At 48.0% G+C, this 27,601-nt stretch overlaps 1 protein-coding gene across 1 annotated transcript in view; it reads right to left on the bottom strand.

The window, feature by feature from the left end:
• Positions 1 to 446: 446 nt before the first annotated feature.
• Positions 447 to 27,601, bottom strand: part of SLC1A1 (solute carrier family 1 member 1) — a 47,425-nt gene continuing 20,270 nt past the window's right edge. The window contains exons 3-11 of the mRNA XM_077759442.1: positions 27,087 to 27,201; positions 25,805 to 25,847; positions 24,068 to 24,166; positions 21,234 to 21,418; positions 19,314 to 19,421; positions 17,374 to 17,496; positions 16,622 to 16,816; positions 4,676 to 4,810; positions 447 to 2,667 (exon numbers count right to left, since the gene is read on the bottom strand). Of these exons, the coding sequence (XP_077615568.1) occupies positions 2,421 to 2,667; positions 4,676 to 4,810; positions 16,622 to 16,816; positions 17,374 to 17,496; positions 19,314 to 19,421; positions 21,234 to 21,418; positions 24,068 to 24,166; positions 25,805 to 25,847; positions 27,087 to 27,201 (1,250 nt within the window). The 3' untranslated portion in view covers positions 447 to 2,420. The remainder of the gene's footprint in view (positions 2,668 to 4,675; positions 4,811 to 16,621; positions 16,817 to 17,373; positions 17,497 to 19,313; positions 19,422 to 21,233; positions 21,419 to 24,067; positions 24,167 to 25,804; positions 25,848 to 27,086; positions 27,202 to 27,601) is intronic.

Here is a 27,601-nt window from a genome sequence, read left to right as displayed (position 1 = left end):
TTGTCCATCTGTTTGACTAGTGAAGGCACCAGCAGAACCCTGTGGTGACTCAGATTCGGGCAGGGCATTCCCGAATGCAGCATTTGTAGTCCCACTTCTGAGGGCAGGGACAGTCCTTCAGTGAAACCAGGTCGCCATCATATTGAGATAAGACTGCCTCCCTGTAATTTCTGGCCAGCTTGTACCTTCTCCTTCATCTCAGCCATAAAATATGGATGAACTCTTTGTAATTTCTGGCACTGTATTTCATAGTTCAGCCTTATCATCCCCACTGATTAACATGAAGAATAGATTACTTCTCCCCAAGCCCCACTTTTTCATTCTCAAGCATAAACAGTCTTGAAAACAGTAATCCGTTTACGATCTGAATCAAGTGACCCTGTCTCCGCCTTCCCACACCCCACCTGAGTGAGATAAAAGAGATCAAGGAAGAAAGAGGCGGCGGGGAAGAAAGAATGATGGAAGTATTTATTGAGACTGAAATGGAACATTGTTTTTTTATGAGTTAACAGCACAGTGTGTTAAGAGGCTGGTTACAAACTCACTCCAAAATTAGGATGACCTGCAGTTCGCCAACAGCTCTGCCAACTCCAGCGCCTCCAATCGGAGCCAAGGATGGGGGTGGGGGGGGAGGGGTAGGACCTTTCAGACCCGAGATAAATTATGAATATAGTTGCGTTGATAGTTAGGTTTACCTCCAGTGAACACTACAGTATTTGCAACTTAAAATACACATGGAATCACCAGTCCCTATTTGTGATGTTTACATGACAACCCAGGTTCATTCTCTTGTATGTTTCGGGGACAGGCGGTCAACATCGAGCATTTATTTACTTGTCCACGATCTTTGGCACAGTTTCTGGTTTCTTCAACAGAAAAGCACAGGCTTAAACTGACTACTCAATTCTGCAGAAACAGGATTATTTGGGATCTCAGTGTAAATACAAGTTTTTTTCTGTTAAGCGTTATTTACAAGATGAGAGGCGAAGCGTAGACTTTTTAAGAGGCCATCTTCATACATCAGAAGAAGAATGACAGGACGTAGAGTTTAATAAGCAGGGCCGAGGTGACTAGATTGCTAGTTAGGACAGTCCTCCCTGCAGGAGGAGACAAGTTTCACACAATGGAAGAACCTCCCTGAACCACGAATACCAATGTCTCGTGTTGTGTGTACCAACTCATGGACTTACTCTGCGAGAATCCAGGGTAGGGACTGTGCTCTTCTGGCCAATGTGACTTGTTAGATCCATCAAACCCATATTAAAAGTACAACGTGGCTGGCAGTTTGCCACTGTGGTTTGGGTCCTGATGGGTATGAAATGGCAAAGTACCCTCATTTTTTGAGTGGGTATAATTGACCTTGGAAGAACGAAGCCTTCCAGTTGGATTAAAAACACATCCAGCCTTACGTGAGTGACACGTTTGGATACAATCTCATACAGAGCTGATACGGATTCCCTCCCGGCCGTGGAGCCTGGGAGCTGAAGATGAATGGGCACCAGAGTATCCCCATAATACATGTCTGCTTTGAGGCTGATACGCAGCCGTGGAACGGACAAGATGATTTTTCATTCTCATGCTTCTGAGAGAGGAGTTCCGATAAGCCCCAAAGCAGATGTGGATTGGAATCGTAGTTATTATTCAAGTACAAGGAGAGCTCTTTATTTCACATTGACAGTTTGATTCTGATCTCTGTCTGGCAACTTACATGAAAATAATAAATATATACATATATATATCTAGCTCTATACTCAGCACTGGGGTTATAGTTCAGTGTTCAAATACAGTACCTTGAAAAAAGGACCCTTCTCGCTTCCTACAAGACCCCTCACCCATCTGGAAACTGTTATTGCGGAACTGTGCTGGTCTGTTTTCTTTCAAAGCAGTTTCTTTGAAATTGGCAGGAGATGAGTTAAAAATGGACAATTTGGCACATTAAATGGGGGGTGCAGCGGTGGTAGTATTTATAGGCATTATAATCTATAAAAATGTGAGAAGTCAAAGGAAATCCATGCCAATAGAAAGCTCGAGTAAAAATTTGTAATTAATGAGTCTTTTTTTAAAAAAACCCAAAACACTGGATTGTGTATGAGAAAGCAAGTTTTCTTCCACATTCATGACCTAATCTAACAGTTATTACTCTACATACTTCCAAACTTTGTTTCTCATATTACGTTGTAGACAATGCAGCTTTCCTTTTAATCTGTTTTCTTTCCCGTTACCCACCTCCAAAATCCCAGAACCCGGAGAGCAAAAGCTGTGAGTCCAATATAGAAAATAATCTGGAGGTCTATATATCAAATCAAATGTACAATCAGCCATTAGTGTGTTTCTTTTCCTTATTTAGTGCTTGGATTTGCTAAGAGAGGACTCTGAGGACGTGGTCCTTCAGGATTCAAGGTCCCACGATGCCAGGGGTCCTAGAACTGGGAGGTCTGGGTGAATGAGATGGTGTCGGACTTGTCTACCGCAAAGCCTCCGTTGACGTAGGACTTCTTGGTGTCTGGGTCTTCGTTATCCAGGACTGTGGACTCCAAGGCGAAGGGGTTCACAATGTTGACTTCAGAGGAAACATCCATCTGCTCCAGTTCCTTCTTGGAGAGCTTCTCCACAATGCCTGTCCCGAACGCATCACCGAGGACGTTCACCATGGTCCTGAACCGATCCCTGGGGGGAAGAGAGGAGGGGTCAGACAGGGGGCCCATATATCATTTCCATTTGCCACCGGAGGGAGAAAGGGATCTGAAGTGTTCAGTGGGGAATGAAGCAGAGGCGGAAGGTCCCATACTCGTGGCTGGATCGGAGGCTTCTGTCCTCACAGGTCTAAGGCAGAAGGTGGCTCATAAAAGTACAGAATGAGTACACAGGTCCCCGGGGGTGTGTGTTCCCAGCAACTCCCAATGACCTTCTTAAGTCCAGCACCAGTCTCCCCAAATTCCCTCCCCTCCTCCCAAAGAAACGTGAATAGAGTCTTCACAGATATTTTGGGGGAGTTGGGGGCGGGGTCAGAATTGAGCGAGCCGCTCACTCCTAACCCCTCCATCTTGGGACATTCCTGGGCTCTGTCTCGGCTCAGGTGAGAGACCCCTGTAGGGGTGGGGTATCTGCCAAAGGGGGAGGGAGTGTATGTGTGTGCCTCCACGTGTTCCTGTGCGTTTGTGGGTCCCTGTGTGGTCATTTCTCTGCCCCACTGGGTCCCTCTAGAAGGAAGCCAGCAGGGACACGGTCACAGGTCAGCCGAGGAGCGGCTTTCTCCTTGTGAGGCCCCCAGCCGGCAGTAGCCCCTGGACAGCATGGAGAGGACTCAGTGGCAGGAAGGCGCCCTGGTGACAGAATGCCAGAGCGCTGCCTTGTGTGAGCTGCACCCACGGGACAGACATCCGCCCATCTGGGTGCCCTCCTGTGACTCAGAATAAGGCCATGGATTGAACCAGACCCTGGTGTGAACCAGCTAGTGTCCTACAGATCAGACTGGACCTTTGGCTTCTCTGGGTATCTTGGAAGTGCAGGTCACTAGTTCCAGAAGAATCGGGCAAAGGAGTGAGGTACAAAACCCACCGTCACCAGAAAGACAATTGCCTGAGGGGTGGGGGGTCTTGGCAAGAGCGGGGCCACCTGGGCTGGGCCTGGGGGAACTAGCCAGTGGCTCAGGGGGGCCCCACGGCACGCCTTCCCAGGGCAGGAGCCTGGGCCTTGCGGGACAGGACCGTGTCTTCGCCATCTCAGCTGCTGCTTGCAAACCACAGAGCACCGGACTCCCGCCAACCCCGGGTGGTTCTGGGTGAAGCCTCGAAGTAGAGCTCTGCTCACTCCTGAGGGGACGGGGACAGAGCGAACCCAGTGCACTAGGTGGGTATCAAGATAAAGCCGGGGACCAGGCTCCTTCCAGCCTGAACCGTGGGGGTCACACAAGGCACGTCCTTGCCCAGAATTTCCGCTGTGCTCCTCAGTCGTGTGTGTGTGTGCACGCACGCATGTGTGCGAGTTGTCGGTATCATTCTACTCCTAGGCAAACCCGCCATCTTCGGAGCACATACCGCCTGCCAGACCCTGCTGCGGCCGCGCTGCTGGCACCACCCCCCCGGGCCCCGCACCAACCTGGCGAAGAGCACAGGACCTCTCCCATCTCACCGATAACGCGGCTGGGCCTCTGAGAAGCTAAGGGATTTTTTTCCAGGTCAAAAAGCCGCTGAGACACTGAACAGCGATGCAAACTCGGGCTGATCTTACCCCAGAGCTCCTGCCACCGCCCCCTGCGGATGCTGAAGATCTCGGGAAGATGGGCTGACTACGAACCAGGCGGTCCTAAACCCACGCCGGGGCCCCCGGGGCCGGAGGAGGCGACGGTGGCCTACAGGGTTTGGAATGCTCGGTGCAGCCCCTGCAGGTTGTCATCTTGCGTTGCTCTCCTCCCAGGCCCCACTCCCCTCCTGAGCACGACCGTGTAGCAGGGGCTGATGGAGGTCCCTGGCCTTGGAAAATCACTGCCTCAGGTCACGAGGAGTTAATTTTTAAGTGCTTTATCAGATGGCCTGGCCGGAGGGAAATGAAAGCAGCAACAGATGGCTCATCAGGCAGCGGCGACCCGTGGACAGGTGACGGCTGGGTGCAGCTTGTGCAGGGCTGGAGGCCCGCCCTCCCAGCCGCCAGAGGCAGCGTGTGTACCCCGACTCACAGGAGCCAGTCGACGGCGATGATCAGGGTGACATCCTCGGCGGGCAGGCCCACGGCACTCAGCACGATCACCATGGTCACCAGGCCGGCCTGCGGCACCCCCGCGGCTCCAATGCTGGCCGCCGTGGCCGTGATGCTGCAGCCAGAACACACGAGCGCAGAAGGAGTCAGACACCGCTCTCCCTTCAGGGCCCGTCCCTGGCCGGGAACCGTTAGTCCCGATGTCCGTTGCTGCCGTGTTCCCCCAAACTGGCCTGTGAGGATCTGCAGTGAAGCCTCGTCAGGGAGCGGGGGGGGGACCAAGGGGGTGTCTATCTCCTCCCACGGGCAGATACGGCAAGTGGCTCTAACAGAAGGAAGAGGAGACGAGCTGAGTAGCACTCAGAAGACGAGCAAGAGGGCTGTTCACGAGGAAGGCTGGCGTTTGACCACCTGGGTGCTGGGGGCAGGCATCAGCTACCTGCCCACGCATCCATCACCTTCCACAAGCGCCAGTCACCTCTCTGCCTGCTTGCTTTTTCTCCTCATCCATGTGTCACCTAGCCCGTCCTTAAGTGGCATCTCCTATGTGCCAGGGATTTCTGCTGCCTTAAAGGATGGGCAGAGGGAGGGCGGTCCAGGTGGATGGCAAGGGTATTTCAGGGGAAGACAAAGGAACGAGGCAGGGGTCAAGCACGTTTTATGCACTTAAAATTTTTTTTTTTTTAATGTTTATATTATTGAGAGACAGAGCATGAGCAGGGGAGGGGCAGAGAGAGAGGGAGACACGGAATCTGAAGGAGGCTCCAGGCTCTGAGCTGTCAGCACAGAGCCCAACATGGGGCTCAAACCCACAAACCATGAGATCATGACCTGAGCCGAAGTCGGACGCTTAACCGACTGAGCCACCCAGGCGCCCCCATGCACGTTCCTGACATCACAAGGCCCCTGGCTTCTGGGAGCTGCCCATTAGGGCACTGAACTGAGAGCCAGCAATGCTTCCTGTCAAGATACAAGTGTTTACTCCTGACTGCTCCTTTTGGCCAGGGGATGCACTTGCTGCAAAAGGAAGACGGTTCTGGAACCAGGAGAGGCAGCCAAGTGAACTTCCTTACAACATATTTAAAAAGATCCCTCTTATGGGGAGCCTGGGTGGCTCAGCTGGTTAAGGTTCAACGCTTGGTTTTGGCTCGATCTCACAGTTTCATGAGTTTGAGTCCCGTGTCAGGGTCTGCACTGATGACGTGGAGCCTGCTTGGTAACCCCCACCTTGTGCTCTCTCTGTCTCAAAATAAACAAAAAAATGTAAAAATAAATAAAAAGACCCCTCTTGGGGTTGAATGGCTCAGTTGGTTGAGTGTCTGACTTGATTTCAGTTCAGGTCATGATCCCAGGGTCACGGGATCAAGCCCTGAGTCCGGCTCTGTGGTGAGCATGGAGCCTGCTTAAGATTCTCTCCCTCTCCCCAACTCTGCCCCTCCTCTGCATGTATGCTCTCCTTCTCTCTCAAATTAAAAAAAAAATTCTAAAAAGATCCCTCTTGGGTAGGTAAAATGTGGTGCTAGGGGTTCCTTTCTTTGGAAGGTGTGGTTTTTCATCAGCAATAGCATCCTTATTTAAATCTGATTGTTTTTGGAGGAAACCATACCCTGAAAAGCCCCTAAATTTGAATGAGCTTGAGGGGACACCCACTGTACTTTCTGGACCCATGTTCTCATCCTTAGTCCAAGGAGGCCACTGGGTTGAATGGGGGAAGATGTAGAAACAGTCTATTTAAACTAGAAGAATCCCTGGGGCATCTGGGTGGTTCAGTTGGTTAAGGGTCCAACTTCAGCTCAGGTCATGATCTCATAGTTCACAAATTTGAGCCCCGCATTGGGCTCTGTGCTGACAGCTCAGAGCCTGGAGCCTGCTTCAGATTCTGTGTCTCTTTCTTTTTTTTTTTTAAATTATAGTTTATTCTTTTTTTTAAATTACAGTTTATTGTCAAGTTGGTTTCCATATAACATCCAGTGCTCATCACAAGTGCCCTCCTCAATGCCCATCACTGTTTTTCCCCTCTCCCCCACTCCCCATCAATCCTCAGTTTTCAGTTTTTAAGTCTCTTATGGTTTGCCTCCCTCCCTCTCCTTAACTATTTTCCCCCTTCCCCTCCCCCACGGTCCTCTGTTAAGTTTCTCCTGTTCCACCTATGAGTGAAAACCTATCATATGCCTTTCTCTGCCTGACTTATTTCACTCACCATGACACCCTCGAGTTCCATCCATGTTGCTACACATGGCCAGATTTCATTCTTTCTCATTGCCATGTAGTATTCCATTGTATAGATGAACCATATTTTCTTGATCCATTTGTCAGCTGATGGACATTTAGGCTCTTTCCATGATTTGGCTACTGTTGAAGGTGCTGCTATGAACATTGGGGTACATGAGGCAGCCTCATCTCTGTGAGGGGTGCCAAACACCCTATGCCCCAGCACTCCTGTATCCCTTGGGTAAAGTCTTAGCAGTGCTACTGCTGGGTCATAGGTGAGTTCTAGTGTTAAGTTTTTGAGGAACCTCCACACTGTTTTCCAGAGGGGCTGCACCAGTTTACATTTCCACCAGCAGTGGAGGAGGGTGCCCGTTTCTCCACATCCTCGCCAGCATCTAGAGTCTCTTGATTTATTGTAGCCACTCTGACTGGCATGAGGTGGTATCTCAGTGTGGTTTTGACTTGTATTTTCCTGATGAGGAGGGATGCTGAGCATCGTTCCATGTGTCTGTTGGCCATCTGGATGTCCTCTCTGGAGAAGTGTCTGTTCAAGTCTTCTGCCCACTTCTTCACTGGATTGTTTTTTTTGGGTGTGAAGTTGGGTGAGTTACTTACAGATTCTGGATATTAGCCCTTTATCTGATATGTCATTTGCAACTATCTTTTCCCATTCTGTTGGTTGCCCATTAGTTTTCCTGATTGTTTCCTTTGCTGTGCAGAAGCTTTTAATCTTGATGAGGTCCCAATAGTTCATTTTTGCTTTTGATTCCTTTGCTTTTGGAGATGTGTAGAGTAAGAAATTGCTGCGGTTGAGGTCAAGGAGGTTGTTTCCTGCTTTCTCCTCTAGGGTTTTGATGGTTTCCTGTCTCACATTCAGGTCCTTCATCCATTCTGAGTTTATTTTTGTGTATGATGTTAAGAAAGTGGTCTAGTTTCATTCTTTTGCATGTTGCCATCCAGTTCTCCCAGCACCATCTGTTAAAGAGGCTGTCTTTTCTCCATTGGATACTTTCCTGCTTTGTCAAAGATGAATTGGCCATACATTTGTGATTCCAATTCTGGGTTCTCTTATTTTATTCAATTGGTCTATGTGCCTATTTTTGTGCCAATACCATATTGTCTTGATGATGACAGCTTTCTAGTAGAGGCTAAAGTCTGGGATGGTGATGCCTCCCATTTTGGTTTTCTTCTTCAATATTACTTTGGCTATTCGGGGTCTTTTGTGGTTCTATACAAATTTTAGGATTGTTTGTTCTAGCTTTAAGAAGAATGCTGGTGCAATTTTGATTGGGACTGCATTGAATGTGTAGACTGCTTTGGGTAGTAAGACATTTTAACTATATTTATTCTTCCGATCCATGAGCATGGAGTATTTTTCCATTTCTTTGTGTCTTCAATTTTCTTCATAAGTTTTCTATGGTTTTCAGCATACAGATCTTCTACATTTTTGGTTAGGTTTATTCCTAGGTATTTTATCATTTTTGGTGCAGTTGTGATGGGATCAGTTTTTTTTTTTTGGGGGGGGGATCAGTTTCTTGATTCTTTTTCTGTTGCTTCATTATTGGTGTATAAAAATGCAACTGATTCCTGTATGTTGATTTTATACTCTGCGACTTTGGTGAATTCATGGATCAGTTCCAGCAGTCTTCTGGAGTCTGTTGGGTTTTCCATGTAGAGTATCTTGTTGTCTGCAAAAAGTGAAAGTTTGACTTCATCTTTGCCAATCTGATGCTTTTTATTTCCTTTTGCTGTCTGATTGCTGATGCTAGGACTTCCAGCGCTATGTTAAACAGCAGTGGTGAGAGTACATCCCTGTCGTGTTCCTGATCTCAGGGGGAAAGCTCTCAGTTTTTTTCCCCATTGAGGATGATGTTAGCTGTGGGCTTTTCATAAATGGCTTTTATGATGTTTAAGTAAGTTCCTTCTATCCTTTCTTGCAGGTTTTTTTTTTTAATTAAGAAAGGATGCTATATTTTGTCAAATGCTTTTTCTGCATGTATCGACAGGATCATATGGTAAATACCTTTTCTTTTGTTAATGTGATGTATCACATTGATTTATGAATATTGAACCAGACCTGCAACCCAGGAATGAGTCCCACTTGATCATGATGGATAATTCTTTTTATGTGCTGTTGAATTCAATTTGCAAGTATCTTGTTAAGGATTTTTGCATCTGTATTCATCAAGGATATTGGCCTGTAGTTCTCTTTTTTTGCTGGATCTCTGTCTGGTTTGGGAATCAAAGTGATTCTGGTTTCGTAGAATGAGTCCAGAAGATTTCCTTTCATTTCTATTTTTTGGAACAGCTAGAAAAGAATGGGTATTAACTCGTTTTCAATGTCTGGTAGAATTCCCCAGGGAAGCCATATGGCCCAGGGCTTTTATTTGTTGGGAGATTTTTGATAACTGATTCAATTTCTTCCCTAGTTATGGGTCTGTTCAGATTTTCTCTCTCTTCCCGTGTGAGTTTTGGTAGTGTGTGTGTGTGTTTAGGAATTTGTCCATTTCTTCTAGGTTGTCCAGTTTGTTGGCATGTAATTTTTCATAGTATTCCCTGATAATTGCTTGTATTTCTGAGGGGTTGGTTTTAATAAATCCATTTTCATTCATGGTTTTATCTATTTGGGTGCTCTCTCTTTTCTTTTTGAAAAGCCTGGCTAGAGGTTTATCAATTTTATTTTTTCAAAAAACCAACTCTTGGTTTTATTGATCTGTTCAACTGTGTTTTTTGGATTCTATATTGTTTATTTCTGCCCTGTTCTTTATTATTTCTCTTCTTCTGGGTTTGGGGTGTTCTTGCTGCACTGCTTCTAGCTTCTAGCTTCTTGCTTCTAGCTCCTTTCTGTGTGCTGTTAGAATTTGTATTTGGGCTTTTTTAGTTTCTTGAGAGAGGCCTGGATTGCAATGTATTTTCCTCTTAGGACTGCCTCTGCTGCATCCCAAAGAGTTTGGATTGTTGTATATGCTTTTGGGGGTTTTCCAGACTTTTTCCTGTGGTTGATTTCAAGTTTCATAATATTGTGATCTGAAAGCATGCATGGTATGATCTCAATTCTTTTATATTTATTGAGGGCTGCTTTGTGACTCAGTATGTGATCATTTTTGGAGAATGTACCATGTGCACTCGAGAAAAAAGTAAATTCCATAGCTCTGGGATGCAGAGTTCTAAATACATCCGTCAAGTCCATCTGGCTAATGTGTCGTTGAGACCCACTGTTTCTTTAGTGATTTTCTGTCTAGTTGATCTATCCATTGCTGTAAGTGGAGTATTAAAGTCCCGTGCAATTAACACATTCTTAACAATAATATTGTTTCTGTTTGTGATTGTTTTATGTATTTGGGTTCTCCTGATTCAGTGTGTAGACATTATAATTGTTAGCTCTTCTTGATGGATAGATCCTGTAATTATTATATAATGCACTTCTTCATTTCTCGTTACTGCCTTTACTTTAAAGTCTTAGTTTGTTTGATAGAACTATGGCTACTCCAGCTTTCTTTTGACTTCCAGTAGCATGATAGATATTTCTCCATCCCCTCACTTTCAATCGGAAGGTGTTCTCAGGTCTAAAATGAATTTCTCATAGACAGCAAATAGATGGGTCTTGTATTTTTTTTTTTTAATCTATTCTGCTACCCTATGTCTTTTGATTGATTTTAGCCCATTTACATTCAGGGTTACTACTGAAAAATACGGGTTTAGAGTCATTGTCTTCTCTGTAGGATTCATACTTGTAGTGGTGTCTCTGGTACTTTGTGTTCCTTGCAACAATTCCCTCATAGAGTCCCCCTTAGGATCTCTAATAGGACTGGTTTAGTGGAGATGAATTCCTTCAATTTTTGTTTGGGAAAACCTTTATCTCTCCTATTCTGAATGACGGGCTTGCTGGATAAAGGATTCTTGGCTGCCTATTTTTCCTGTTCATCACATTGAAGATTTCCTGCCATTCCTTTCTGGCCTGCCAAGTTTCAGTAGATAGGTCTGCTACTACCCTTAGGTGTCTACCTTTGTATGTTAAGGCCCATTTATCCCTAGCTGCTTTCAGAATTCTATCTTTACCCTTATATTTTGCCAGTTTCACTATGATATGTTGTGCAGAAGATCGATTCAAGTTATGTCTGAGGGGAGTTCTCTGTGCCTCTTGGATTTCAATGTCTGTTTCTTTCCCCAGATTGGAGAAGTTCTCAGCTATGATTTGTTTAGGTACCCCTGCAGCCCCTTTCTCTCTCTTCTTCTTCTTCTTCTGGAATTCCTATGATAGGGATATTGGTCCATTTGATTGCGTCACTCAGTTCTCAAATTCTCCTTTAGTGCTCCTGGATCAGTTTCTCTCTCTCTTTCTATAACTGTATCTTCTAATTCACATATTCTCCTCTCTGCCTCTTCAATCCGTGCAGTAAAAAGCCTCAGAATTCTTATGGAGCTGACTCCATGACTCATTCACCTGCCCAGTGATGTGCTGTAGATGGCGTTCGAGGGTAAGGTCAAACACAGGCCAGCATTCTTTGACAAGTGTGCTTTCTTCCAGTGGCTGTGGCCACCAATTTACAGTAAATTAGAGATTTCTGGGGCGGTCCCAATTCCTTTATAAGTTTCAGGCGTACATCATCCTTTACATCTTTTCTGACTTAAGTACTCTTTGGAGAACCTAAGTTTATGTCAATACTAGTTGAAAAATTTTAAACTGAATACATCAGTGGGTTTTCTTTACCAGAAGTGATTTGTGCCCATACCCATTGATCCTTTTTGGAAGTCCCAACACATCATGGTTTACCACATCCCTGTAGCCTGTGGCTGGGCTCAAAACTCAAAATCTATCTTGTCAAAAACTCTGTCCTTGAGCCTTGAGCTAGCTTCCTAAACTTCAGCCATTTGACTTGGCTTTGGTCTGAGACTGGGAACTATACATCTCCAAATGGGGGAAAAATAATAAAAACTTATTCCTTCTGCTTGAACATATTCTACTTTGAGTTCAGAGGGTTTTCACAGAAGAACACACAGTAATCATCATTCGAAAGTACTTTTCTAGCATTGATCTAGGATTTGGACCGGCACTTAGCTCAGGTCTCTAGGCAGGCTAGGCCTGGGGTGTGAACTGAATCCAGCACGCATTTTAGCGTCAGGAAGACATGGCTCTGGGGAACCTNATTCTACTTTGAGTTCAGAGGGTTTTCACAGAAGAACACACAGTAATCATCATCCGAAAGTACTTTTCTAGCATTGATCTAGGATTTGGACCGGCACTTAGCTCAGGTCTCTAGGCAGGCTAGGCCTGGGGTGTGAACTGAATCCAGCACGCATTTTAGTGTCAGGAAGACCTGGCTCTGGGGAACCTGGTGGCTCAGGTCACGATCTTCTGGCTTATGGGTTTGAGCTCCACTTTANGTGAACTGAATCCAGCACGCATTTTAGCGTCAGGAAGACATGGCTCTGGGGAACCTGGTGGCTCAGTCAGTTGAGCATCTGACTTCGGCTCAGGTCACGATCTTCTGGCTTATGGGTTTGAGCTCCACTTTGAGCTCTGTGCTGACAGTTTAGAGCCTGCTTGAGATTCTTCACCCCCGCACTCTGCCCTTCCCCCTTGCTCATCCACCCCCCCAAATAAACATTAGGGGTGCCTGGTGGCTCAGTCATTTAAGCGTCTGACTTTGGCTTAGTTCAGCATCTCATGGTTTATGAGTTCAAGCCCCATGTTGAGCTCTGTGCTGACAGCTGAGTCTGGAGCCTGCTTCGGATTCTCTGTCTCCCTCTCTCCTGTCCCTCCCTTGCTCATGCTCTGTCTCTCTTTCAAAAATAAACATACATTAAAAAAATTAAAAAAAAATTAAAAAACAACAACAAAAAGACCTGCCTCTGCTGTTTTCAGTAACAGCATGTCCTTAGGCAACTTCCCTCTGGATCTCAGCTCTTGCCTGGAGGACAGGGAGATTATGTCTCCCTCGCAGGCTCCACGAAGATTAAATGGAGTAATATAGGGAGGGCGTCCAGNCGAAAGTACTTTTCTAGCATTGATCTAGGATTTGGACCGGCACTTAGCTCAGGTCTCTAGGCAGGCTAGGCCTGGGGTGTGAACTGAATCCAGCACGCATTTTAGCGTCAGGAAGACATGGCTCTGGGGAACCTGGTGGCTCAGTCAGTTGAGCATCTGACTTCGGCTCAGGTCACGATCTTCTGGCTTATGGGTTTGAGCTCCACTTTGAGCTCTGTGCTGACAGTTTAGAGCCTGCTTGAGATTCTTCACCCCCGCACTCTGCCCTTCCCCCTTGCTCATCCACCCCCCCAAATAAACATTAGGGGTGCCTGGTGGCTCAGTCATTTAAGCGTCTGACTTTGGCTTAGTTCAGCATCTCATGGTTTATGAGTTCAAGCCCCATGTTGAGCTCTGTGCTGACAGCTGAGTCTGGAGCCTGCTTCGGATTCTCTGTCTCCCTCTCTCCTGTCCCTCCCTTGCTCATGCTCTGTCTCTCTTTCAAAAATAAACATACATTAAAAAAATTTAAAAAAAATTAAAAAACAACAACAAAAAGACCTGCCTCTGCTGTTTTCAGTAACAGCATGTCCTTAGGCAACTTCCCTCTGGATCTCAGCTCTTGCCTGGAGGACAGGGAGATTATGTCTCCCTCGCAGGCTCCACGAAGATTAAATGGAGTAATATAGGGAGGGCGTCCAGTAAGGCACCAGGACACAGTGGATGCTTAGAAACTGATACCTTCTCTGGGGAGCCTGGGCGGCTCAGTCAGTTGAGTGTCCAACTCTTGGTTTCCCAGCTCAGGTCATGATCCCAGGTTTGTGGGACTGGGCTCCATGCTGAGTGTGGAGCCTGCTTGGGATTCTCTCTTCTGTCTGCCTCCTTCCTCTCTCTAAAATAATTTTTAAAAAAATTGCCAATATGCCTCCTTTTCTCCTCTAAGCTATTTGGAGACCCCAAATCCAGTAATTATCTTCAATTGTAAGAATATTTACCCCATCTTCAATCAGTTGTAACCTCTGATTAGTGAATACTATGATAAAACCACAAAAGGGTTTTTATTGGGTGGACGGTGCCTATGTTTCTTTGATGTCCAGCCCGAAAGGACCACGGAAAGTGATGAACTATGGGGTCTCTCTAACCATCAGTCACGTGAGCCACAACTGTAACTTGTCAAGGGAAAAATCACGTTTTATTATTTCATTCTGTCCTAGGCAGAGCCAGAGAGGGTTTCAAATTTTAGGTCAGTGATTACTCTGGGCTTCACAGCTGTGGTTGTTGGCTATGGGCCAGCAGTTACTTATTGGCAGTTTTGACTGAGGAATACAGGGAGCACCCGGCTGGCTCAGTCAGTGGAGAGTGGGACTCTTGATCTCGGGGGGTCGTGAATTCAAGCCCCACATTGGGTATAGAAAAACCCACACACAACACTAGAGCAGAGGGACGGGGTTTGATAGGAATTAGTTAGCCTCTAGGCCCAGAGTGTATTTCTCTAGCAGTCAGGTTAAAAAAAAAAAAGGGTTAGAAAAATCTAGGAAAGTTAAGATTGGGGGTGTGTGGACTTTATCACAAAGTGGCAAATACCCATAAGAATGGGCGCCACATTGCAACCACTCATTGGAAGTCAGTCCAGTGCAGATTGGGTTCCACAGGTCCAGGTCATGATCGCGTAGTTAATGGGTTTGAGCCCTGCATCAGTCTCTGTGCTGATAGCTCAGAGCCTGGAGCCTGCTTCTGATTCTGTGTCTCCCTCTCTCTCTGCCCCTCCCTTGCTCACACTCTGTGTCTTTCTCTTAAAAATAAAAAAAATTAAAAAATATATATACTGTATTAGAACACTGTTGGAACTTACTTTATGCCTGGAGTTTATGCCTGTGCCACGTGCTAGGGTTGCAACAGTTAAGTTAACTTGGAAAGCTCAGAGTCAACCTGGCGGAGGCCTAGGGATCTGGTTTAGTGGTAAACTTCCACAAACTTCCACTCTGTACTAAACAGAAGTCTCCGGATTAACTTTCAACCCAATCCATTCCTTCCATGCTGTGAGGTCCAGCAGAATTTCCCATAATGGTGGAACTTATTTTTATAATGATGGAACCTTCTGTGTCTGTGGCTACCATCTTCAACAGTGTTGTTCTGGAGAACTAACTATGGAAAGATTCAGGAGTGGCAATGTTCAGCATCTACTTGGGCAGACAATTTCAGTCTTCACTTGAGTAGCATCCTCTGCAGTATTGGACTCCGTTGAACATGTCATCCTTGGAAGTGTCTCTTCTCTAGGTTTCCGGGCCATGATGTTTTTGTGGCTCTTGTCCTACCTTTCTGTTCCTTCTTGGTCTCCCTCCTGGTTCTCCCCTTTCTGCCTGCCTCTCATACAAGGATTTCCTGGGCTTAGTCCTTAGTCTTTTTCTTTTCTGCACAAACCCTCCCTGTGTAATGCTGTCCTAACATTCTCAACATCTCCTGAGGGCTCACTATGTATACAGCATTCTAAGCATTTTGTATGCACAGACTTAATTACCACCACTTGCATAAAATGTAGGTACTATTACTATCCTTATTTTATAGGTGAGGAAACAGAAGCTTAGAATAACTTGGCCAAAGTCACAGCTAATCATGGTGAAGCTGAGACTCAAACACAGATGAGTGACTCAATCGGGACCCGTGTACGTGGTGACCACCTCTTGCTGATGAGTCCTACTTCCTTACCTGCAGTCAAGAACACATTTTTCACCACAGAGTTCTACCTGGATGTCTTAAAGGCATTTCAAATTCAACGTGATCAACAGCGTGAGCTCTTTATCTTCCCACCAATGCTTCTCTTCCACTAGTACTTGTTCTGGTGAGCACCATTCATTAGTCCAGAACCATCTACCAACCCTGGAGGTCACCTTAACCTTCCCTGTCCCTCACTCTGAATCCAGCTGACGCCTCTTGAAATTTGGAAGGCCTCCTCCACCCCCAGTGCCTTGATGGAGGCCTTGTAATTCCTTAGTTGGATTTCTGCAGTAATCTCCTAGCTTCTGCTCCTGTCCCCATCCCGTCCACCCGCCATATTGCCAAGTTACCTTTTAAAAATGCACATCTGTCCATATTATGAAAGATCATCTAACCCCTCCATGAGTGCCTCTTACAAAGCCTTTCATGAGATGATCCCTGTCCGCTCGTTTCTCTATGTTCTCCAGGCTGTACTCGTTATGCAGCTGCATCCGATAATCTGACCTCTGTAACGAGGCCATGGTTGCATCACTAACCCTTGTACGTGCTTGTCCTTTTATCCCAAGTGCTCTTAGGTTCCTTCCTCTCCTACTAAATTCTTACTCCTCTCCTAAGACTTAGCTAAACTTTGTCCTCTTCCGGGAAGCCTCCTCTCACACCTCCACTTATAGCCTGTATCACACCACTCAGCATTTATTTAGGTATTTGTACCCCCCGCCTACTGGGGCCTCCCTTAAAGCAGGGCCTGGCCCTTATTCCATCTTGAATCCTTGGCACCTACTGTGTGCCTAGCACCTAGCAGATGCACTGAACTGAACACAGTGATACCTCTGGGTATTCAGACCCCGAAGCAGAAATCTTACACACCGTAATTCCACTTCTGGCAACAAAGTTGTGTTTAGATCTTGGGAAGGGGCTTTAGACCAAAAAAGTCAATCCACCAGTGGACCATTTGTGAGCTCCCTTCCGAGGCGTTTCATTTGGCACAATTCCAGTAAAAGAAATGAAAATGAGTGTGGCCTCACGCCCTACCTGATGGTGATGATCTGCCCGATGCCCAAGTCCAGGTCATTCAACTGTGCGATAAACACGGCCGCCACTGCCTCGTAGAGCGCAGTCCCGTCCATGTTGATGGTGGCGCCGACGGGCAGCACAAACCTCGTGATCCTCTTGTCCACCCGGTTCTTCTCTTCGGCACAGCGGAAAGTGACGGGCAGTGTGGCCGAACTGGGCGACAAAGGAAGCGGGGGTGCCTGGGGGCTCAGCCGGTTGACCGTCCCACTTTGGCCCAGGTCCTGATCTCACGGCTCATGGGTTCAGGCCCTGCGTCGGGCTCTGTGCGGACAGCTCGGAGCCGGGAGCCTGCTTCAGCTTCTGTGTCTCCCTGTCTCTCTGCCCCTCCCCGATTCACACTCTGTCTCTCTTCCTGTCTCTCTCAAAAATAAACATTAAAAAAAATTAAAAAAGAGAAAGGAACTTACTCCAGCGCTCAATCCTTGCCTGGAGAGATGCTTCTATTCCCCAAACTAAACCAAGAGCCCAAAGCATGCTGGCAGCCTGCAGGTCCAGGAGTGAGGGGGCGCCGTGTCCCCCATTCTATAGGGCCCACCACAACCCCTTTCTGGGCTGCAGGCCACGGCGAGGAAATATCCAGCAGGGCGACATGGCGGGGGGTGTGGGGGGGAATACAGAGGTCCCTCCTGGAGTTAAAGCTAGCCACGGCTCTCAGCCACAGCCAGTAAGAGCTGACAGAGACTTCTTCCAGACACCCCTCCTGCATTTACCTGGAAGAGATCATGAGAGCCGTCAGAAGAGCCTGGGCCATTCCCATGGCGAACCGGAAAGGGTTCTTCCGTACGACTATGAAATAAATCAGCGGGAGAATGACAATGGAGTGGATCGCCAGCCTGGAAACAAGATGGAGAAAAAGCACGTTCATAGATGACACCCCTCCTCCGATTAATCCTTTTTTCCAAACAGCTGTTTTACTCATGATCTATCATTTGATTTTCATTATGACCCAAAAGAAAATGAGAGGGCGGGCAGGGACAGGTGTCTCCATTCCACCAATGGGGATGCGGAGACTCACTTAGAAAAATGAAGTATCTTGTCAGAGTCCGTGGGGAAGCCAGTACTGAATCCACATTTCAGAGCTCACAGAACACTCACATCATGCCGCCAGGCCTTGTGCATGCTACTTGTGCAACAGGTGCTAAAATGTCGTCACCTGCTGCTGCTGAATTCTTACCCCTCCTCTAAGACTCAGCAAAAGGTCCTCCCCCTCCAAGAAGCCTTCCTTCACCCTCCCAGGTTGGGCAGACCCCTTCCTCCTTGGTAGGTCTGTGGCTCTGCACAAACCTCTACCATACGCCCCTATCAGCACCCAGCCCCTCCGTTCCCTGGACCACACTGCTGTCCTGCTGGATGGTGCCCACCATCTAAGAGGCCAGGCAGGGGGTGGTAAGGAGGAAGTCCCTGCTCTCCTCCAGTCACACTTCAGGACTGACCCACCCTCTTTTCTTGGTTAGTCTTGCCTTCCAAAACTATTCCTCGTTTCACACAGAGAAACACAGATTACCCAAAACAGGGGGCTTAAAAAAATGAGACCAAGCCAGCAGATGTCATCAGTTATTCAAAGCTGAAACAATAAGAAAGGATCGTTGTAAACACAGATCCTGAAGGTTCATCTTGACGGTCTTCACATAGAGCCTGTGGCCAAGAGCTATGAGAAGCTGAGTTTTCCTCTAGAAACCAAGGTAGGGCAAGAGAAGAGAAATCAGCAGAACTGTGTTAGGAAATGACTGCTTGGACATAGGCCCTGGCCTTGAGAAGGGTAGACGGCCCTGGTTCTTCCCCACCGGGACCCTGGGATTTGACAGTGGCCCCCACACTGGAGGAGCCCCGGCTGCTGCCTGGCACGGCTGTACTTGTGGTAAACACAGCTGAACTCCCCAGTGCACCTGAGTTCCAACGGGTGAGCTCGCTGCTCATGTTGGGTGTCTGGGGGCCACTGACCTGTGGGAGTCAAATGATGGTATCTACTCATTCCCTTGGTCCATGTTTCTTAATACCTGTGACGAATGCTGCCCCTGCTTGGTATCTGGGGCCACCATGCCTAACTTATCCACCGCACCTCCCCTTAAGGAGCCAAGACTGGGCTGCAGTAAATATGCAAACGACCTGTCCCCTGCTGCCTTCCAGCTCTTACACCGTACCTCCCCGCTGGATGAGTTTCCCAGCATGCTCCCTGACCCTTGGGCGATGCAGGCTGCGGCCCTGGTTCAGGCCCTGCCTGCAGGGCCGGGACCACCCAGCTGTCCGCTCGGACTGGCTCAAATCTTTTTCACCCAGACACTGCCTAATTTCTTTCTTGGGGTTGGGGAACCTGTGGGCTATTCCTACTAGTCTGGTGAGTTTCCATCCTTGAAGCAAATGCCAGGAGAGGCTACCAGTTGGGGTTTGCTCACTCTAAAAAATGATTTTAACACAACTAGTAAAGGCAGCAACGAACCGCGGTCAGGCACTCCTGCCGGCATCCGGCAATTAGGGCAGTGGGACCCTCCTCCAGTGCAGCTGGTCACAGGCTGCCCTCCTCCCCCTGCTCGCTCATCTCTGAACCCCGTATTTCCCTGCGCGGGTGAAGCCCGTCTTAGCTGAAAGGCAGCTTCTCGGTGGCAATCCGCCGGCCCAGAGGTTGCTGCCTCCTCTCCGGAGTCTGCCGTACCCGCTCAGGACGGTGGCCATGTAAAGGCCCAGCTTGCGGAATATCTCCCAGTCTTCCACTTCTATGATCTTGCCGGCAATCAGGAACAAGATGCCAAGCGGCATGTAACTGGAAAGCAAGCACAACAAACAGCCTCCGTTATCTGGTGGCTTCTCGAGGTGGGATCGCCGGGGAGGGCGCGAGCCAGGGCACGTGTGCTCGGCTGAAGGGCGTGCCTGCTGCACAGGAAAGCCAACGTTGCAGCCTCGGGCCCTGGTGGACCACAGGCGCCAGGCGTTAGCACATCTCAGATCCACCTGAGCTACCCTAGATGGGCAGACTGGGCGAGAACGCGCAGGCAAACGGGTTCATATCCCACACCTCGCTCCCAGGACGCGCATCTACTGCTGATGGTCACTTCGGCAGAGCTCATCTTGCTTGACCCTCCGTATGTGGCCCCTGTGCTCTTCCTAGCCTCAGTCATCTTGTTCCCCAGGCGGTGGTGTCCGCCACAGAGCAATACAATTAGCGGTGGAAGTGGTCACAGAGCCCTGTGTGTGCAGCCCTCCTGACGTGCCTTGTGTTGGGTTAAGTATCTAACGTGCATCATTTCCCTTAATGTACTTCTCCCAGCTCTAGGGGCAGATCTTTATTATCCTGTTTCACAGGTGGTGAAGGTGAGGTTCAGCGGTAGGAAGCGGCTGAAGTCACCAAACCCTTTGAGTCACCGTCACTGCCTACATTCTAGAGTACATAATGTTGAACCGACTCTATACACGTGGGGCAGGGTCACCTAGAGAAGGCGGGCTTTTTGGCATCTCTGGGGGCAGGGTGGCGCCACCAGTCTGCTCACCCATGTGTAGTTTTCACCTGGATGTATCAGGGCCCGTGCATTACCAGCTGCAAGAATTTTGAATATCACTCATGCGCTGGGCCTAACAAGGGAATACCTTGTGTTGTGATGTGCAAATAACCCTTTCAAATCTTTAATAAAAGAAAATTTTTTTCTTTCATAGTTTATTGTCAAGTTGGTTTCTATATAACACCCAGTGCTCATCCCAATGTTTATTTATTCTTGAGAGAGAGAGAGAGAGAGACAGAGCATGAGGGGGGCAGGGTCAGAGAGAGGGAGACACAGAGTCTGAAGCAGGCTCCAGGCTCTGAGCTGTCAGCACAGAACACAATGTGGGGCTTGAACCTACAAACTGTGAGATCATGACCTGAGCTGAAGTGGGGCGCTTAACTGACTGAGCCACCCAGGTGCCCCTCAAATCCTTAATTTAAGAATTATTTCTTAGAGGGGTGCCTGGGTGGCTCAGTCAGTTAAGCATCTGACTTAATTTCAGCTCAGGTCATGATCTCACGGTTCTTGAGTTTGAGCCCCATGTGGGGCTCTGTGCTGACAGCATGGAGCCTGCTTGAGATTCTCTCTCTACTCTAGCCCCCTTCCCCACCCCCCTCTCTCTCAAAATAAATACATTTAAAAAAAAAAAGTTATTTCAGGGCACCTCGGTGACTCAGTCGGTTAAGCGTCCAACTGCAGCTTAGGTCATGATCTCATGGTTTGTGGGTTTGAGCCCCATGTCGGGATCTGTAATGACAGCTCAGAGCCTGGAGGGTGATTCTGTGTGTCTCTCTCTCTGCCCCTCCCATGCTCATGCTCTCTGTCTCTCAATAATAAATAAATGTTTAAAAAAACATTAAAAAAGTGATTTCTTAGACAAATGCTGGCTGGGTATAAAATGACAAGGGCTTTGGTAGAAAAGACAACAGCTAAAACCCAGATTCCTGCCAGTGAACGAACTCCTAAGGAATACGCACAATCACTGAATCCTCCCGTGTCTTCCTACTCTGTGTTTGCTCTTCCTGGGCTTCTTTACTCCCATTTTGAGGGGACAACTGTCAGGAGAGGCAGGCTGGCACAAACGGGCATCTGCTCACCACATAATGATCTGGACGATTTTCATGGTTGCATCGCTCAGAGCATTGAAGAAATCCACCAGAATCTGTCCTTTTTCGCCCATTTTCCCAATGACAAGTCCGAAGACGAGGCAGAAGACGATCAAGCCCAGGACGTTGATGCCGTCCGAATACGTGCCGACGATTTTGTATTCCTTCGTTTTGTTCTGTGGATCAGAACCAAGAACATGTATGGGTTCATGGTTATAATACTGTTGGCAGCAGAGGCCCCGAAATGGGAAGATCCAACAGCCACACCTACAAAACTAATAATCCACCAGTCTGAGGCCACCGTACCCGCGGACCAAAAAACAAACAACAAAACCTCAAACCACCTATGATGTATCAAGTTTTTAATGCCTCCACCAACTTTAAAGTGGTTTTTTTTTCTTGTTCCCTCTCAAAAAATCCAACCTTGAAGATTTCTTTTGAAGATGGCTTATTCTGGGATGTCTTACAGTTTTAGTAAGAACTGTGGATTCGAGGTGCTTTTCAGGGTTATCTTAACTACTAGCTACATTTGGAGTCTGTGTGAAAAACAGGAATTAATCATGCAGGAGCTGCAAAATATTTGCCAGGGTGAACATTTTTAGGACACTGGACTTTCTGTTGCATCCTGATAGTAAAATACAGGAGCATTCTTCACTGCCTCTGGTCCTGGGTGACCAGGATAGTAGAGAGATAAATATTAACCAAATAGCAGCTACTCTGAACCATTTCGTTACCTTACGCTGAGTAATAACAGCACGAGATACGCTGAGGCACCACCTCCGCTGAGTGGTGTAGCAGGAGATTTTATGGAGATTTCATGGGGAGATAACATGGCCCAGTGCTGCAAGCCAGGTTTACATGGCTGATACGTTACCGGGGCGCCAACCATTTTTTACGCTCAAACTCCTATTTACTGAGTGGCCAGCGTGTGCTGACTGCTCTGGTGACACAGAAGTCTTAAAATACAGCTGGCGAGACAAGATTAACTGTGAGAAGAGCAAACCAGTGATAGCAAGATGGTGTGTAATGAACTGCACGGCGAAGCCACAAGTTACAGGCCTCATGCGGAGACTGACTGGGGGTTAGAGAAAGCTAAGCCTGACGGGTAAGTAGGGGCAGCCAGGAGATGAAGGCCAATACCAGAAACGCGGTGTGAGCAGAGGCCAAAGTCCTCAGGCCCCAGGCCGCTGCGCCCTGCCTGGAGAATTCCTACTCAAACTAATTGAAGCCTCCGCGCTGAATGCGCCCGAGCAAGTACCCTGTTCTTCCCTACGGCAGTACTCCTCAGTCGTCACAGGCGGGCACAGGCCACGTCCGTCTTTGTTCCACTGTCCCCCCACTGCCCGGCAGGGCCTGGCTCCTGTGGAGTGCTTTAGGGGCGTGTGCGGAGCCACGTGGGCAGGCAGGAATGGGGAGTACCTGAGGCGGGTCTGGAGGGGAAAGAGGAAAGGCCACTGGGAAGGGAGCCGGGAAACCGGCGGGGAGCCCAGCCGTGATGGGCCACGGAGCCAACCGGGGTTCCATCGAATTTGAACTCCTAAGTCTACCAAACATTTAGTTTTCCCTAAATCGTTCCCTTCTGTGTGGAGGCAGAGAACCTTCAGCAGAGACGTTCTCTAGGACGACAGATGGGCTGCTCGAGGCCCACACAGTCTTGTCTCCAAGGCCGAAAGGCCAGCAGCTCTCAAAGCCCGTGGATTTTATGGACGAGGGGATGGCATTCCTCTGTCCCTGGCGGCACCGGTGTGCCCGCTGCAGGAGTGCCGATGCCCTCCGTCCTGGAGGGCGGCTCCAGCCCCTCCGAGCTGCGCTGCGTGACGTACAGGGCCTGTTCCACCTGGCCCGTCCCGAGCGAAAAACTCCGGACCCTGAACCACGTCTGGGCAGAGAGTTTCAGAGAAGCAAGGAGGCCCGCATTCCATACTGAGGTGGTCTTGCAACTCTAGAGCAAGAGGTGCCCACCTCAATTCAACGGAGCGGCGGCCATCACAGAGCCAACGGGGCTCGTCCTCTCCTTGCGCGGCCCAGCCGCTTCTCACAACGCTTGCTGGTTACGTTTTACAGGGCGGCCAGCCACCAACAGAGTTAGCAAATGCTGAATCCCTGTGCCCAGGGGAAATACGGGGTCAGGTTCTGGGGGACCAGGGTCCACAACATTTTCATCAAATAACCCAGCATATGACCCTGCTTTAGGTGTGTTTCTGTTCAAAAATATTTGATGTGTATTACTGAGTGATTAACACTGAACTCCCAACCGACACACTCAGCCTGAACGAAGCTGATCTAATAGACGTATATTTTCCACACTGGACACTACAGCCGTCCTGCCCTGAGAACCACAGACAACACCAGCATTATAATTGGGGGACGTTTTACACAGTAAAATCACCATAAAAAAGCACAGAAACATGAAGAGTGTGGCATAAACATGCTACTAAAAGGACACTTATTTACAATAAGAGCTGAAACAAGAAGGCACAGCTTGGGGAGCCTGGATGGCTCCGTTGGTAGAGGATGTGACTCTTGATTTCAGGGTTGTGAGTTCAAGCCCCACAGTGGGCGTGGAGCCTACTTAAAAAAAATACAAGAGGAGGAGGAGGCAGGGCTTAGCCTTGTCCAGCCGGAGGGGCATGTGTGCCATGGGCGACTTAAACTTTTCACCGCTGTGTGTGTCTGCAAGTGAGAGCATAGTGTTGATTCGGGATCTGCAAACACGTTTTAGCGAGTAGATGACGTTGCAGGTAATGAGGACCAACTGTATTTCTGTCTCCTGCTTGCTTGTGACTCAGCCCCTTCCTAGCGGGGAAGGGGGGGCAACAAGGTACCTTGGAAATGGCAGCTGTCATGATGGCTGTGACAGATGGCTGCGTCACGTTCATCGCGGGCTCACTGGGGGTACTCACTTCTTCACGCTTGGTTTTATACTGCACGTTGGAGGGAAGAAAAAGACCAGACAAATAAGAATTTTTCAAGCACCTGAGTTTAAACCATGGGAATATGTGACTTTGGCTTATGGAGTGCCACCAAAGGGTTTTGCCTCTGTCACCTCTCTTGGTTACATATTTTGACAGTACCTCCCATGAGGCTTAGGAAGCAAAAGTGAGACCATGAAATCCAAACCCTGATTCCCAGAGCCACCACTCAGTGATGTCAGAATGTTCTCTCTCATAGTAAAGGACAGATTAACAGAGCAGTAATGGGAAAGAAGGTATAGGGTTTTTTTTTTTAATGTTTATTTTTGAGAGAGACAGAGCATGAGTGGGGAGGGTCAGAGAGAGAGAGCGAGGGAGACACAGAATGTGAAGCAGGCTCCAGGCTCTGAGCTGTTAGCACAGAGCCCGACATGGGGCTCGAACCCCAGACTGTGAGATCATGACCTGAGCTGAAGTCAGATGCTTAACCGACTCAGCCACCCAGGTGCCCCGGAAGTACCGGTTTTATTTGGAGATGCTGCTTTAACAGATAGACTCTGTAGGGATCCTAGCAATCATTCTGTTTCTATTTGTTTATTCGTTATTTTTAACCAGGGAGAAACACCTCACTACTTGGATAACTGTAGTCACCCTGACTTCAATAAGCATCAAGAAATATATGGTTGTTCCAAAATCAACAGTCACTTGAGAGCTAGTGCAGGAGTGAGATTTCTGTTGAATCCCCTTCCTTCAGCTGTTTGGTTCTGCAAGCCTTCAGCAGAGAGGTTTAAGAAAGAGCTGGTATCCCATGACGCCAGGCATAAATGTCACTCCTTCGAGGCTCTGCCACCATCACGAAGCTCACAAATGACCACTGTGGCTGCACCGCAAAGGCACCCTTGAAATAGAGGTGGTTCTGTGCCTCTTGGAAGTCGGCAGGGAGCAACTTAACTGCCATTTTGTTGGTACACACAGCGGTCTCTGTTCATGTAATTTATGTAAATGAATTCAGCAGTTTCTGATAGACTCATCTGTCTTAAGTGCACAGATAAACAAGAGAGAAGGGCTGTAAGGAAATGGGAGTGAAGAGATTGTTCAACTGTCCTAGAGACAAAAATCCTGGCTTTGTTATGTCGCCGGGGAGCGGGAGGGTCGGCAACGAATGCATAATGATTAAGGAAAAGACCGAATACTGGGGACACCGGCCACCCGACCAGCCATGAGGGTGAGATCCTGCCCTCCCAACAGGAGGGAGAAAGGGACAGCGAGACGAAGGGTTATTTTTTCAGTGCCTGCATCTGCAGACAGTCTCAGCTTCTCCACAAACCCCACCTGGTTCTCCAAAAAACAGGCACAAGAGCCCACATTTTTAAACAGTCTTTGTTGGACGGGTTCCTGGTGGCTTCACTGGAGCCCTCTTGGGGACAAAGAAGTGTCACGGAAAAGGGGTGGGGTCAGTAACAACGGGACTTCTCTGGGACCTAAGGCCCAAAGCACCTGCTATTTGCTTTGCATTCACATTTGAGGGTGTGTTTCTACCATTTTTGATGGGCTCATCCCACTCCCTGGGTCACAGGAGGGAACAACAGTCCTAACCGCCGAAGCAAGAGTGGAGCCGATCTGAAGGCAGAAATCACTGTTCTCACTCACCTGCTGGAAACAGGCGTGGACAAGGTTCTCTGGGAACATATTCCTGTTGGAGACATGAAAAGCAGTGTCGCATTAAGGCAGAAGTGTTTTGTTTCTGTCACACCCAATACACGGGTGGACATGAGTGGAACACGGAGTACGTACTCTGGTTCCTCTTCTGGTTTCTCCTTTGCAAAACACTTCCTTGTATTAAGATTTTTTCCCCCTGTTGAGCTTCAACCAAGTCTCGAAAGCGCTCTTACACAACCGTCACTCAGCTGATTCACCGAGTAACGGGTCCACCCACTGTCCTCAGTGAAACGATGCACTGGCAGGCGGACGCTCACAGTTAAGAGACTCCTTTAATATTCTGTACGTATCTTTTCACTGACGAGAGAGTATGCCTACTGAGAGCCAGCGGCGTCCGCTCCCAAATTCTTTATGCCAACTGAGAACATCAGCATCATGACTGAATTAAAAATGATGTGAGTCAGTGAAAGGGGAGTGTGAGATGGAAGGTGTGGTTTGTCATCAAAACGAAACTCAGTGCTTGGAAACTCAACTGAACCAGTGCCTAAGATTTCCGTGGGCTGATTAGGACTGGAAAGTCCACAGAAATGGAAAGAAAAAACTGGCAGGAAGTGGCATTCAGCTTGCTTTATGGTTTCTAAGGGGTTTGCTGCTCTCTTCGTGAAAAGTGAACCTGGAAATCGTACGTGATGCCTTTATCAGTGCAGTAGGTGCAAGAAAAATATACGGAGTCACAATCACCAGACACACTGAAAGAAAAGATTCTGGCCCTACCTCAAACACTGGCAAAGAAACACGTTTAAATTTTGTGTCGACAAAATATGTAATGCGCATCTGTGTCATTTTTAAGGATTCTCTGCTCTACCTGCTATCTTCAAAGTAACCAACCAATTCCCAGACCTGATTGCTTTTGAGAAGAGGCCTTCTCCTGTGCAATTAAAAAATGTATTTCTTCAAGTATGCTTCAGAACTGACCCCCCAACCCAGCCCAGACAGAATCTTGGTGCAACAAGTGTGTTTTCTGCTTCTCTGTCTGTCCTAAATCCTGACAGAGGAGCCCGTTTTCCCATCCTCCCTTGGAACCATGGCTTGGCAGGCAGGACTGGCTGTGTCATTTCAGGGTCCTGGGCAAAATGAAAACATGCAATGATTCAAAAACTATCAGCAATTTCAAGACAGCGACAGCATTGCATTAAAGCAAGCATGTGGTCCTCTGTGACCACAGTATCACAGGCAGCATGCCCGGGGGCTGCCCCACTGGCCAAACACTCACCGGATCAGATCCAACATGGCGTCCACCGTACTGACTTCAGGGCTGCTTCCTGTCCTGTCAATCTCATCCACTTTCTGGGTCACGCCAGGCTTGATGCTCACCACCAGCACGATGCCTGCGGCCGAGGAGAGCACCACAGAGCATTAGGAACCTTCCAGAACACCTGGTACCCGTGGCGTACCCTTCTTAGAGCCAGTAGGCATGGTGGCACCAGATAAACCTGGAAGGCAGGCTCCAGGGTCCAGCCGAAATGCTGAGCCTCAGCTGGGACCTTGGGGGCAGACTTGATTATTTTTCTACTTCAATGAACCAGAAGGAACTCTTCTCATGGTTTTTGTTCTTGTTTTTTTAAAATTTAAACGAAGAGGTTGCATTCCAGAATTGGTTCTGGAGACCCTTGCTGATGAGAATATTCTATTTTCTTTTCTTTAGTTTATGAGATCAGCCGAGCCAGGGGTTGGGGTGAGGGTGATTCATTTTCCAACTCAGTTCATTTTCAACCCACTCAATATTTT

Source organism: Crocuta crocuta, unplaced genomic scaffold (genome assembly GCF_008692635.1).
Source record: "Crocuta crocuta isolate KB4526 unplaced genomic scaffold, BGI_CrCroc_1.0 scaffold41, whole genome shotgun sequence".
Classification (NCBI taxonomy): Eukaryota; Metazoa; Chordata; class Mammalia; order Carnivora; family Hyaenidae; genus Crocuta; species Crocuta crocuta.
The sequence above is the reverse complement of the archived record's forward strand: the minus strand, read 5'-3'. Positions and strand labels throughout refer to the sequence as shown.